Source organism: Fusarium odoratissimum (genome assembly GCF_000260195.1).
Source record: "Fusarium odoratissimum NRRL 54006 unplaced genomic scaffold supercont1.4, whole genome shotgun sequence".
In the NCBI taxonomy this organism is placed as follows: domain Eukaryota; kingdom Fungi; phylum Ascomycota; class Sordariomycetes; order Hypocreales; family Nectriaceae; genus Fusarium; species Fusarium odoratissimum.
Window position 1 is genome coordinate 572,439 of NW_022158690.1, and position 12,154 is coordinate 584,592.

General features: G+C 49.3%; 4 protein-coding genes across 4 annotated transcripts; 3 read left to right on the forward strand and 1 right to left on the reverse strand.

Annotated features, from left to right (window-relative positions):
• The first annotated feature begins 99 nt into the window (after positions 1 to 99).
• FOIG_03337 (uncharacterized protein) lies at positions 100 to 2,408 on the forward strand. The gene has a single exon (XM_031201158.1). It carries the CDS (start codon positions 208 to 210, stop codon positions 2,245 to 2,247), a length of 2,040 nt encoding a protein of 679 aa, XP_031068682.1. The 5' UTR covers positions 100 to 207; the 3' UTR covers positions 2,248 to 2,408.
• Positions 107 to 6,627, reverse strand: FOIG_03338 (uncharacterized protein). The gene is made up of 2 exons (XM_031201159.1): positions 3,525 to 6,627; positions 107 to 3,477 (listed from the first exon to the last, which is right to left on the reverse strand). Exons 1-2 carry the CDS (start codon positions 5,977 to 5,979, stop codon positions 2,906 to 2,908), a joined length of 3,027 nt encoding a protein of 1,008 aa, XP_031068683.1. The 5' UTR covers positions 5,980 to 6,627; the 3' UTR covers positions 107 to 2,905.
• Positions 6,628 to 7,805: 1,178 nt separating this feature from the next.
• Positions 7,806 to 9,937, forward strand: FOIG_03339 (uncharacterized protein). Its single transcript, XM_031201160.1, has 3 exons — positions 7,806 to 8,587; positions 8,707 to 8,888; positions 8,940 to 9,937. The coding sequence occupies exons 1-3, from the start codon at positions 8,443 to 8,445 to the stop codon at positions 9,687 to 9,689; spliced, it is 1,077 nt and encodes a 358-aa protein (XP_031068684.1). The 5' UTR covers positions 7,806 to 8,442; the 3' UTR covers positions 9,690 to 9,937.
• A 449-nt stretch (positions 9,938 to 10,386) lies between these two features.
• On the forward strand, positions 10,387 to 12,077 carry FOIG_03340 (alcohol dehydrogenase). The gene is made up of 3 exons (XM_031201161.1): positions 10,387 to 10,606; positions 10,689 to 10,812; positions 10,862 to 12,077. The coding sequence occupies exons 1-3, from the start codon at positions 10,415 to 10,417 to the stop codon at positions 11,569 to 11,571; spliced, it is 1,026 nt and encodes a 341-aa protein (XP_031068685.1). The 5' UTR covers positions 10,387 to 10,414; the 3' UTR covers positions 11,572 to 12,077.
• The last annotated feature ends 77 nt before the right edge of the window (positions 12,078 to 12,154 follow it).

Here is a 12,154-nt window from a genome sequence, read left to right on the forward strand (position 1 = left end):
GATTACATAAGGCACTTTTTCCGCAACCCGATACGAAGTTCTGCCGTTTATCGGACCCTGGTAATCGCAGCGCGCAGAAAAAAGTTTCGGCGGGGCGCGATCTATTGTAACTTTTCCTAGGCCCAAGAACCAAGACCAGATCTGTTTTGCATCTCGGTCGAACTAATTTTCTGACAACTTTTCAATTGTTGTTCTTTTCACTTTAAAATGGGTGTCGGACGTCGCATGAAGAAGCAGGGTCCTCCTCAACCCCTTTCCGAGGAACACTTTGCAAAACTGAAGCGCAAGGCCGGTCTACCTGTCGATCCCGTCGTCGAGGCGCCCGAGAAGAAGAAGCGAAAGACCAGCACAAAGGAGAGGACGGTCATCGAACCCAAGAGAAATGGCGTCGCCACTAAGAAGGATGTCAAGAAGACAAAAGTTACCAAGCCTATGAAGGCTGCGGCGCCTGCTCCGGAGCCAAAGGCCAATGGCAAGGTGAAGAAGAGCAAGAAGGCCCCAGTGCCGGCGCTGGAGGACGTGTCCGATGAGGAGATGGACGATGAGTTTGACCTTGAAGATCTCGATGACGATTCAGACCTGGGAGGCGGCGCCGGACTCGGCGACGATTTCCTCGGTTCAGACGATGATGACTCTGTATTCGACTCTGACGAAGACGCCGGAGGCAAGAACACGAAAGCTATGTTCTCTGAGGACGAGGACGAGTCCGACGCTGAGGAGAAGCTCACAGCCGCCAACATTGCGGGTCTTTCAAGGAAATTGGATGCTCAAATGGCAGAGGAAGCTGCCGAAGCAGAGGCTGAGATGGCACAAGAGGCTCTCCAGACCAACATCCACGGCGACAAGCCTCATATTCTGTCCGATGAAGACAGCGACGATGAGCTCTCAAAGAAGACGAACGCCCTCCTAGCCCCCGATCTGCAACTTCTGCGAACAAGAATCACCGAGAACATCCGCGTCCTGGACGACTTCGCCAACCTGTCTGAGGAGGGTCGTTCAAGAGTCGAGTATACATCACAACTTATCAAGGATATTTGCTCTTACTATGGCTACTCTGAGTATCTCGCTGAGAAGCTCTTCAACCTCTTCACCCCCCGTGAGGCTTTTGCTTTCTTTGAGGCTAACGAGTCGGCCCGTCCCGTCGTCATTCGCACAAACACTCTGCGCACTCATCGTCGTGATCTTGCTCAGGCTCTTATCAACCGTGGTGTTACTCTTGAGCCCGTCGGCAAGTGGTCCAAGGTTGGTCTCCAGGTCTTCGAGAGTAGCGTACCCCTCGGTGCCACTCCTGAGTATCTTGCCGGCCATTACATTCTCCAAGCTGCCTCCTCTTTCTTGCCCTGCATGGCTCTCGACCCCCAGGAAAACGAGCGCGTGCTCGATATGGCCGCTGCCCCCGGTGGAAAGACTACTTATATGGCTGCTATGATGAAGAACACCGGTATCGTCGTGGCTAACGATCCTAACAAGGCTCGTGCTAAGGGTCTTATCGGTAACATTCACCGTCTTGGAACGCGCAACGTCATTGTCTCAAACTACGATGCCCGTGAGTTCCCCAAGCCTATGGGTGGTTTCGACCGTGTTCTTCTCGATGCTCCCTGCTCTGGAACTGGTGTTATTGCAAAGGATCCTAGTGTCAAGACCAACAAGACAGAGCGCGACTTCATGCAACTCCCCCATATTCAGAAGCAGCTTGTTCTCGCCGCCATTGACTCAGTCAACCATGCCTCCAAGACGGGCGGCTATATTGTTTACTCAACCTGTTCCGTCACCGTTGAGGAGAATGAACAGGTCGTTCAATACGCCCTCTCTCGTCGTCCCAATGTTCGCCTTGTCGATGCTGGTCTCGCATTTGGAAAGGAGGGCTTCACCAGCTACATGGGCAAGAAATTCGACCCTTCTATGCGCCACACCCGCCGATACTACCCTCATACTTACAACGTGGACGGTTTCTTCGTTGCCAAGTTCCATAAGATCGGCCCCACGCCCGCTAACGCCTCCAACGCTCGTGACCGTTCTACTGGCCCCGCTGATGAGGACGAGGTCATCGACAGGACACCTATCGCCACAGATGATGAGGAGACAGGCAAGGCGAAGCCCGACGACGACTTTGGCGGCTGGGATGAGGAGGAGGATAAGGAGTACATGGAGAAGGGACGAAGGAATGCCATGCGCCGAAGGGGTCTGGATCCTAAAAGTAACAGCAAAAAGGCAAAGAAGGAGAAGGAGATCAAAAAACAGAAGTAGATACCAACTGCTCAACCATTCGCGGGAGTTCCTTGTTCTAAAAATGGTTATGGGTTTGACGACTATTAGTGTTGTTCACGTAGAGGGTTTTTCATATTATACGCTAGATAATAAACAAAAGTGTTTGGGGTCCATTCATATTACAACAGTTTCAACTGCAAGAGCATCTCATTTTGTTATAAGCATCTCATTTGATATAAAATCTAACTAGACCACAAAAGAAATGAATAAAAGAATGTCGTGGCTAATAAAGCAAGTCGTAAAGTTCATCTCGTCATTAAATAGCCCAGCTTCCCAGCCGTAAGGGGGTTTGCCGCTGGCCGCCATTTTTTCTATCATTCCCCAAAATCCAAAGCCAGCCCAACCCTTTTTTGCCATATGGTACATGGTGGTCATCAATATCCCTTGGCGCTGGCAAAAAAAAAAAAAAATAGAGCAACAAAAATATCAAAAACCAGAGTCATGTCGACCCAAACCACCCGGGGTATCCAGCCGTAATCCCTTCATGACAATCAGTTGTTTGTTCCATAAATCGTGTAGGTGACTCTGCCATATTGTGCGTATCCACAATTGCTCGGTATGGTGAGTGTGCATATTACAAGTTGTTGCTTAACAGTAATGCCGAAGAATGGTAAAGAGCCGTGAGGCTCGAGTTCTCTCACATAGCCAAATCATCAAACTGTGAGACAAGCTCGCGTATCGTCCACCGCCAAGCTTCGCGATCTCTGGATCCTCGGCCGATCCATTTCTCGCACTTCTTTCTCCACCGATCTTCTTCTTCTCGTTGTCGCCTGATGAATTCAGGCCCAACATCAAATTCTTCGCCAACGAGCCACTCATCCTTGATGTCGCTAACACGACCCTGGGCGCCATCATCGTCAGCAGTGTTATCTTCCAAGTCAGGAATATCCTTGAAAACATCTTCGTCGTCCAGCGCGTCAAAACCATCCATAGTGTCGCTGGTCTCAGAGGTGGGCTTAGCAGGATTATCAAGTTTAAGCCAGCACATGTTCTGTGGATCAAAGACCATGCCACCAACAACTTGAACGCCCTTGGTGGCGCTAATGTTGGTAATGAGTGCAGGACGAGGTGTCGACGTTTCTTTCTCGCGGGTATTGCTTGACACAACTGCTTGTGTAGGTGTTTGTACAGGGGGTTCAAAAACATTGAGGGCGTTCTCATTGCCTTCCCATCTGTATGTGTCTGCATTGTAGAACATACCATTCACCACTGTATTTTGTTAGCGACAGTATCAACGCGAGCTCTGGTAAACTTACTCTTCGACTCTTTGCCACTATTCAAGTTTGAGATCAGGTGTGGCTTGGTCTGTTGTGGTCGCTTGTGCTTTCTCGATCGAATGTTTGACTGAGGGATGGTAGGAGTCAGATTGCCTCGCGAGGATAGGTGAGCGACACGCTGGGAGTTCAGGGGCGTCAACGGGCCACTGCTAGGGACCCGTTGAGCCAGCGCAGTCTCCCGGGCAATTCTACTTGCAGCAGTGTCACGAGCAAAGTGAGGAGTAAAGGATGGTCGAGGGGTAGGAGGGATTGATGGAGACGTGGTAGTGTTCCTGTCTGGCAGAACGTTTTGATACAGCTTGTTACGCAAAGCAACTTTTGGTCCTGAGCTAGTCGGTTGCTTCAGATACTTTGTCTCAGTTTCTTTGGATGTGGGCAAATCATCAAAGCCGTCCAGTTCGTGACCATCGCCGAAGTTCTTTTTGTTCTTTGGCTTGCTCAAACGCTCCCAAGTATCGGCAGTGACGCGGTGACGATGGTTCGGACTGGGTGATCGCATTGTCGATCGGGAAAGTGTACGGGAGTTAGGGCGTAGGTCAATAGAACTAATAGAATTGTCTGAATCATGTCGACGGAATCCGCGAGTCTGCTTTGTAGCAACGTGCTGTGACTGCGACTGAGAAGCGCCGGCAGGCAGAAATGGCAGGTGAGACTTGCGGACAGTTGCCGGGCTATCTGTCGCGCCATGTCGCTGACGTTCTGTGGGCGTCTTTGGCCTCACACCAGACGATGGTCGGTTATTCTCCGACCTTGAAGGAGGTCTCTCATGACGGTAGGAAGGCTGTTTGGCCGGTGTATTCAGTCCACGAATTGCAGGTAGGGAGCGTTTTTGCTTAAGTAGTTGGGCACTAGTGGTTGTCGGCTCAGTCCGAAGTGAATTTGTAGAGGTGCGAAGATTAACTTCCCTCCTGCGTGGAGTGGGCGGCAGTCCATGAGATGGTGAGGTTGTAGTGGGAGTTGGCAGGCTGACGATGGAGGATTGGGATGAGTGGCCCAATCTGGAATGAGAGCGACGAGTGCGCTGCGGGATAGGGCCACCGCTCTCAGACACAGGCTCCAACGATGTTGAGTGTGTTCGCTCATGGTGGTTCAACCGAGGTATCCGAGTTGAATTGAGTGGTTTGTGTGTAAATGTGAGCGACACTGCCGCTTTGGGTCGAGCAGGGCTCGCCGGTCGTGTTTCCTTGACTCTGACGTTCTTATGCAGAGTGAGCTTGCTCGAATCAAAGACATCTCCTTCGCCGAGGTCAAGACCGTCAAGAAAATCAGGCTTATCGGCTTCAGCTGCCGGGATCTTCTTTGCGGGTACAATAGGTTCTTCGGAAATGCGGTTGGGCGATCGACTCTTCCGCCTCTGTTGAAGCCTCTCAGTCCAGTTGACAGGCCCCGGAGGGAGGACAAGTCCATCAAAGGTTTCATCCTCACTTTCAGCAGTGATAGAACTCGACACACTTGGGCTAAGCGCAGAAGCCGCTGAGCTTCGGGCAGAACGCGCGTCTCGCCTGGTCCCACCATATCGAGTGCCTAAGCTTCCTTCTCCCCAGTCCAGATCCTCTGACTGGTTGGAAGGTGTCTTGGGGATCTCCTTTCTGGTGGAAAGTTTAAGTTTTCCGTCTGATGGAAGCTCAAGATCCATCTCAAAATCATCCTCCGGGTTGGAGGGTTTGGCTTCTCTCTGAGGAGTAGGCGGTGTGATAAAAGAAACAGGTTTTGGAAGTTGACGGTTCTTGGAGGCTCTAATAGTATCACCTCCGTCTCCAAAAAAGTCGTCATCGTCATCAGCGTCTTTAAATCTATCCAGATTTATGGCGGCAGAAAGACTGCTTGTGGCAGACTGAATAGACTGCATGCTTTGTATAGACTGAATTGATTGAGTAGACTCACGTCGGTTGACTTTGTCAAAGGGAGAAGTAGGAGGTGAGTTGCCCCAGCTCATAGGGCTAGTATGTGTAGATCCAAAGCTGACATGCCGCGAGGTCTCGGGAGACTTAGGTTGCTCGAGTTTCTTCATCTTCAAACCCTGTGAGGAGTCGGGGATCTCTAGGTCGTTCTCCCAATCGTCTTGGATGATCTTGCGAATTTTTCGTCCGCCAAGGCGTTTGATAGTACCTCCCATGAGAGCAGAAGATGGAACATTTGATGGTAATGGGATGCCGGCACTTTGGGCTGCGGCGATGGCATCCAGCGTTGACTTCTCGTCATCTCCCGGGATATGGACATGTTGCTCTTCTTCTCCTTCAAGTTCAGATCTAAATGAAAAGTGGGATGACCCAGAATCGCGTCGCCTTGAAGAGGATGGTCGCGAAGGATTGTTTGTGGCAGTAGATGGGCTGCGGAAGGATAAATCGTCGCCTTCTACCACGAAGTCATCGTCGTCCCAATTCTCTATGTCGGCCTCGACGGGCTGTCTGGGCTTAAGTCGCAAGGGTTCCATGGTAGTGAATGTGTTGTTGTGTGTAGTACGCAATCTATATGCTGAGGCCAAGGTTTGGCAAATAGTGTTGGTTGGCCTGGCTGTTGGGGACGCGATGTCAATTGCGTGTAGTCATTATTGTCAATGGTAATTGTTCCCCGCATACAATAGCATATCCTTCAAGCGTGACAATGTGACGTTTGAGGAGAAAGTGGCGTCAAGAAAAGTAGACAAAAAATCGACAATCGTAGGGAAAGGTTTCGCGAATGCTGCAGATGCGTTTGTAGTCGCTTTGTGCGAGTCGCTGATCAAGTATTCAAATGTGGGAGGAGAAGCGAAATGTGGTGATAATAGTAACAAAGAAAACCGTCGCCAAGTCGCCGTGTACTGCGAGCTGATGGACAAACAAAAACCAAGATCGACACAGGAAAAGCTCGTTCGAAGAGGGGAACCGAATTTGATATCTGTAGGTGAGGATTTTTTTGATGGTCGAGAGGGTGACGTGCGAGACAGGATGCAAAGGTCAGGAATGCGGTCGGCTGTGGATGAGGTGGATTGGTTTGTTTAGTTTGGCTCTAGGTTTGGTGGGTGACTGAGGTGAGGTGCTCTGTGAATCACAACGCACTCCACTCCACTCCAGCTTGGTAGAGAAATGGAAGGCTGGGGGGTAACTCTGAGCGTGGCTGGAGGTGGCCCCCGCTAACTGTTAAGGGACGTGCCCACTGTAGCCATCAGTTGCTGGGCACTGCTATCGCTAGAGGTGGCTCCACAGACAAGTGGTCAGCTCTTGGCTGCTGCGCTATTTAAGCACTACGCCCGAATGCTTACAGACGCTACACCTGAAAAGGTCTCTCCTGGACGGACCAGAATGTGACCAGACCTTTGAAGGAAAAATCGGAGGCAGGTTTGAGAACTGAGGTGGCTTCACGTGACTACCGTTGCACAAACAAAGTTTAGCTGCGAAAACAATGAGATTCTTGCCTGCGGAAGCAGAACCGTTTGTAGTGAGGGGAACCGCCCAATTGGCCAAACCTTCACGCGTCATAGTCGCGACAAGTCGAAGTTTTCTTCATGGGACGTCACCAGTTTGCGTTTGGTGGCTGGTTGCTCAAGACCCAGCTCCGTCAGCTTAATTCAGCTTGTTTTCCAAGCTTTTCGCCTCCATATCTTGTGCCTGGCGTGCCTGGACGATCTTGGGTGATCTCACAAAGCTAAAAACCTGAACAGACAAATAGACACAGGTACATAGCATACCCTGGCTCTTATGATGATGATAATTTCGTCGTCCCCATGCCACTGTCCCGCATAGATTAACCTCCCTCCAACATGTCTCGTCGAAAATATCAGTATACGATTATATACCGGCTTCTTACCCCACCAGCCAGTTCTAGGCACGATCTCATGCCCGAGATTTCTGAAGTTAAAGCTCGTCAAGGGAAGGCCGCTAGTAAATGTTCCAGTTGTAAGATGCGTCTTGCAAGACACAAATATCTACAGGCTCTTTTACGAGATTGATACATCCAGACTCAGACTTATGGAATGGGTCACGTTTACGAAGAACGCCAACATATTGTTTTTCGTATTTCACCGATATTGAGTTTTACAATGGCATGCTGTTGATAGACTGAGATAAAGAATCATCAAAGCATCAACACTTCGTAAACTAACCGGACAAAGGCCAAAATTATAGGTCCCAACTGATACTGGCGGAGGTTGATTAGCGGCACCTCAGGTTCCTGAAGCGGATGGCCATGTGGCCCTAGAGGCTAGAGCTGCCCTGAACAGGCCTCGCCTAAAATGGGTTGCAGCCTGCAGCCAACCGCTTCATTGTACATGAATGCATTCCGCGAATGGCTCCAAGTGGAACGGCTGCCTACACCTAAATCAACTTATTAAATAACATGGAGAAACGTAAACTCTAACAACACCAAAATATTCCTCCTTCTCTTACCATTTCCTGGCTGTGGGACGATCTTTTGAGCTACGCCCAAGCCCCCTTTCTATATACGTAAAAAAATAAGCAGAGCTTCACAGATCGCTCAAAGAAATGGTACAAGCAAACCATCTTCCACAACAAAGAATCTGACGAAGTAAAACCGAAGCCCACTTCGAGGATCTCTATATAATACTCTCGTCAATATCATCGTTCTTTTTTCATTCTTAACTCTTCTCTAATCAGACATTCCCTCGACGCTCGAACCTCGCCAAGACTGCTTATATAGCTCCAAATGGATACGTGCTTTGATACTTGATTCAAAGCCCCCATTCCTCAAACAAGCCAGCTTTCAGACGCTGATCTCCTCGGCCCGTATACCGTGTCTCACTCGCTTCTTTGACAAGGGAGTTCAAACGCTCCATCAAAGATTCTTCCCGAGGCGCCCCGTCATCTGGCATCGTTCCACTGGGCTCAATCTGAACCCCAAGTCTTGACAACCGCACGAGTCTCGCTGGACCCTGTCTACCGGTACCTAGGTACCTTACCCAATGGCTTCTCAAGCTCGAGTCCTCAAGTTCCCCCGGAGTGACGACAAATCTTCCTTTGTCCTTTTGCAAGCCACACCCGAGGGTTCAAAGCAACTTGATTTGAAGCTGGTGGGTACTGAAGGAGAGGAACCTTATGTCGCATCTTGTAAGTCATTCCATTACCCTCCCTCCAACATCGCAATCTGGGAGACCCTTGTCTGCAATCTCCAGCACTGGCGCGAATGTGATCACCTTTTCGATCCCTGAATCTGACTTTGTTGATAGTGAAACATGATAGGGTCGTGTCTCTCCGTGTGAAGAATTGTCCTGCTTCAGAGAGCGAATGGCAGCGGATTCTTGAAGACTTGTTTCAGCAGGAACCCCTTCCAGATATTCAAGCCACAGCCACGGTCCAGAGCGAAAAGTCTATTTCAATCACCATTCGAAAGGACATACAGGGTATCACTGTAAGACCATGATGCCATTCTAAAACATGGTCTTTTTACTAACCGTTTTAGCAACGTCTGGGCTCAATCACCCTCAATCATGATCCAGATGAGGCCATTGAGTTATTCGATTGGTGTGGTGCAGCGGTCGAGTCCTCTGCCTCAAGTAAACAAACTGCGGCAAACCTGTCGGCAAAATCCTCCGAGTCGGAGGCTCTTGTGGCCCAGCTTCAGTTACAGCTGGAAGAGTTAATCAAGGCGAAAGATGAGGATGAAACAGCGTTGCTAAGGAAGTTTAGGGACCTCCTAAACGAGAAGAAGCTCAAAATTCGTGAGCAGCAGCAAGTATTAGCAACACTATCAACAAATCCCAGCATGGCGGGCCAATCTCAGCATTCCCAGACTGTTGAAGCCTCGGTTCAGCAACCGAAACCAAGGAAGCCTACTCGTCAAGCTGGCAAGTCAAGGGCGTCGAAAAGAAAGGCTCCCGCATCAAGAAGACTTGAAGAGTCAGAAGACGATGACGCTGTTGACACGATGAGCGTCGACCTTAAGCAGGAGGCCGTGGATACGGATCCCGGAAACACCACAGAAGCGACAGCATCCGTTGATAGCGACGACGAAGATGGCGATGGACTTGACTCAGGTCCCCCTCAGCAGAACAAGGCACCAGACGCTGTTTCACGGGGAAAGACTCCTTCCAAAGAGAGCGAAAGACCGCCGCCACCGCGAGCTCTCCCGTTCGCGACAAAGAAATCAACAAAAGCTACACCTGCACCCGCTCCTGCAGGGAGTGACACTGAATCTGACGATGAGCTGTGAATGACGATTGATGACAGTTCGCCGGTATAGCGTTGTGCATTTTGTTCTCCAAAGTTTATGTATATATATTTCATTTGTTAGTTGTTGCGCGGCCGGTATCGGCAAGCCACTCTTATATACGTGCAGTTTACCCTCATAACATACCAGGTTGCAAGACGGACCATGAACAAATGAGGTCACGCCTTTCGTACAAATTCAGTCGTCATTGATGTAACGAATTGCCGCCGTCTTTTCCTTATTGAGCATACGCAGCATTACAGTGACATAAATTAGCCTAGCGCAACTCAAAAGCAAAGCGTAGTCGCCCAAGGTGGGCAGGGTAAAGAATACAAACCAGCAATAAGCATCTAATAACTTATAAGTGTTTTGAGGTTGGAGCATTATTGACATATGAAATATGTTTCTCAAGAACATTTCGGAACAAGGTTCGAATGTTATATAATCTATTATCGAGTGTGCCCGGCCAAATCTAGAGCAACCTCTTAGACATCTGGTCTCGCTACTGGTAGTTACAATTGCGTAGATTCTACAACCCACTTTCATATTAATAATACGGCAATACTTACTACGTAGTAACTTACCTCCTCTTTACCCCATCCTCATACATATCGTTATGAATCACGGAATTGTGCCGCCGCAAATCGCCATATCAAACCCGAGGGTGGGGGAGGAGATCAAGTATCCGTACAAGGAAGGGGGGACCACCTATTTAAACCGATGCGGCGATGTACATGCTGTCCGCGGCAATCACTCTTCTTCATACCAAGTTTCTCGCTCTGGGCTCTGAATATTTAATTAGTTCATACTTGAAACACATTCCTCACTCACTAAAATTGAGAAATACCGCCAAGATGGGCAGTGTCGCTACAAAAGATGTCCCCACCTACAAACTCAATGACGGCAATGAGATTCCGGTTGTAAGTTTATCCTCTTTCATTCCGAAAGAACCATGAACAGACCGAATCATCCTCGACACGGAACATCACTCACAATCATTAGCTAGCTTTCGGTCTGGGAACAGCTCAGTACAAGAAAGATCCCGAGAGTGGACTTGACCAGCATGTAGTCGATATCACTACCAAGGCTATCAAGACTGGATATCGTCATCTGGACGGTGCCGAAGGTGAGCAGGTTAAAGTATCAAGCCATGACCACAACTGACAAATCTACAGTCTATGGCAACGAAGAGGAGCTCGGGCAAGCCATCAAGGCTGGTGGTGTTCCTCGAGAACAGCTCTATGTCACCACCAAGATCCCTGCTGAGAAGAAGGGTTCTGCTATTGACTCTTTCAATGTTTCTCTTCAGAAGCTGGGTCTGGAGTATGTGGACCTCTACCTGATTCACGGCCCTTGGTTTGCCGAAACCGATGAGGACCTGCAACAGCGTTGGGCCGAGCTGGAGCAGATCAAGGAATCTGGCAAGGCCAAGTCTATTGGTGTTTCCAACTTCCTCCAGTCGCACCTTGAGGCTGTTCTCAAGACCGCCAAGATCAAGCCTGCTATCAACCAGATTGAGTACCACCCGTATCTCCAGCACGGCGATCTTGTTGACTTTCACAAGAAGCACAACATTGCTGTTTCTGCTTACGGCCCCCTTACTCCTATTGTCACTGCTAAGGGCGGACCTGTCGACCCTTTCTACACAAAGTTGGCTGAGAAGTACGGCGTGACAGAAAGTGAAGTCGGTCTTCGATGGGTCATCGACCAAGACATCATTGCGCTTACAACAAGCAACAAGGTTGAGCGACTTGAGGGATACTTGGCTAAGCTACCTAAATTCAAGTTGACACAGGATGAGATTGCTGAGATCTCTCGACTTGGTGCCAAGAAGCATTTCCGTGGGTTCTGGAGGAACAAGTTTGATGAGAACGATAGGTCCTAGTAGAAGACGGGGTGGTCTGTTTGTCGTTTCGTGTCAGATACACATGGTCGCTTGTTTCAGCTGGGCGAGTTACAGTCAACATGATGACCAAAATCTCTCTCAATAAACTCCTAAGTTTAGGGCTTCACTTTGACGTAAGGTTCCGAAACCTGAAGTACGTGTCAGTTGTTTTAAGTTTTTCGATGGGTTATCTATAAAAAGGAGGACTTGGTCTCTCGCAACATCTCCTTCACGCCCTTTGAAAAGTTCGATCTGGGGGAGCAGGAGTTCGATAGATATGCGTTTCTGTGCGGATGACATGAGCTCCTCAGGGAAGCTGTGCCAATGATGAAACAAGGTCTATTCGCTCGTAGAATCAAAGCCCACCGGGACGGATTACGAGTGGCAGCCACCGACTGAGACGCCTTTCAGCTTGTATTTCGATTATTATACGTTATGAACACCAGAGCCATGTTCATGTCGTTGTACTACTGCATCGTGTTAAGCAACTGGCAGGAGATACAGGGTAGCTCGCCAACGTCATAGACCGATCAAGTGATCGGCCAATGCAAGGCTCTTAAACTCCATTGATTTATCGTAATCA

Bases quoted from the DNA above. Each gene is read 5' to 3' on its own strand.
- FOIG_03337 (XM_031201158.1), top strand. From the start codon at position 208: ATGGGTGTCGGACGTCGCATGAAGAAGCAGGGTCCTCCTCAACCCCTT.
- FOIG_03338 (XM_031201159.1), bottom strand. From the start codon at position 5,979: ATGGAACCCTTGCGACTTAAGCCCAGACAGCCCGTCGAGGCCGACATA. The intron at 3,478-3,524 runs GTAAGTTTACCA...AACAAAATACAG, and splicing joins TAGTGGCAAAGAGTCGAAGA to TGGTGAATGGTATGTTCTAC.
- FOIG_03339 (XM_031201160.1), top strand. From the start codon at position 8,443: ATGGCTTCTCAAGCTCGAGTCCTCAAGTTCCCCCGGAGTGACGACAAA. The intron at 8,588-8,706 runs GTAAGTCATTCC...CTTTGTTGATAG, and splicing joins GGAACCTTATGTCGCATCTT to TGAAACATGATAGGGTCGTG. The intron at 8,889-8,939 runs GTAAGACCATGA...TAACCGTTTTAG, and splicing joins AGGACATACAGGGTATCACT to CAACGTCTGGGCTCAATCAC.
- FOIG_03340 (XM_031201161.1), top strand. From the start codon at position 10,415: ATGTACATGCTGTCCGCGGCAATCACTCTTCTTCATACCAAGTTTCTC. The intron at 10,607-10,688 runs GTAAGTTTATCC...CACAATCATTAG, and splicing joins ACGGCAATGAGATTCCGGTT to CTAGCTTTCGGTCTGGGAAC. The intron at 10,813-10,861 runs GTGAGCAGGTTA...ACAAATCTACAG, and splicing joins TCATCTGGACGGTGCCGAAG to TCTATGGCAACGAAGAGGAG.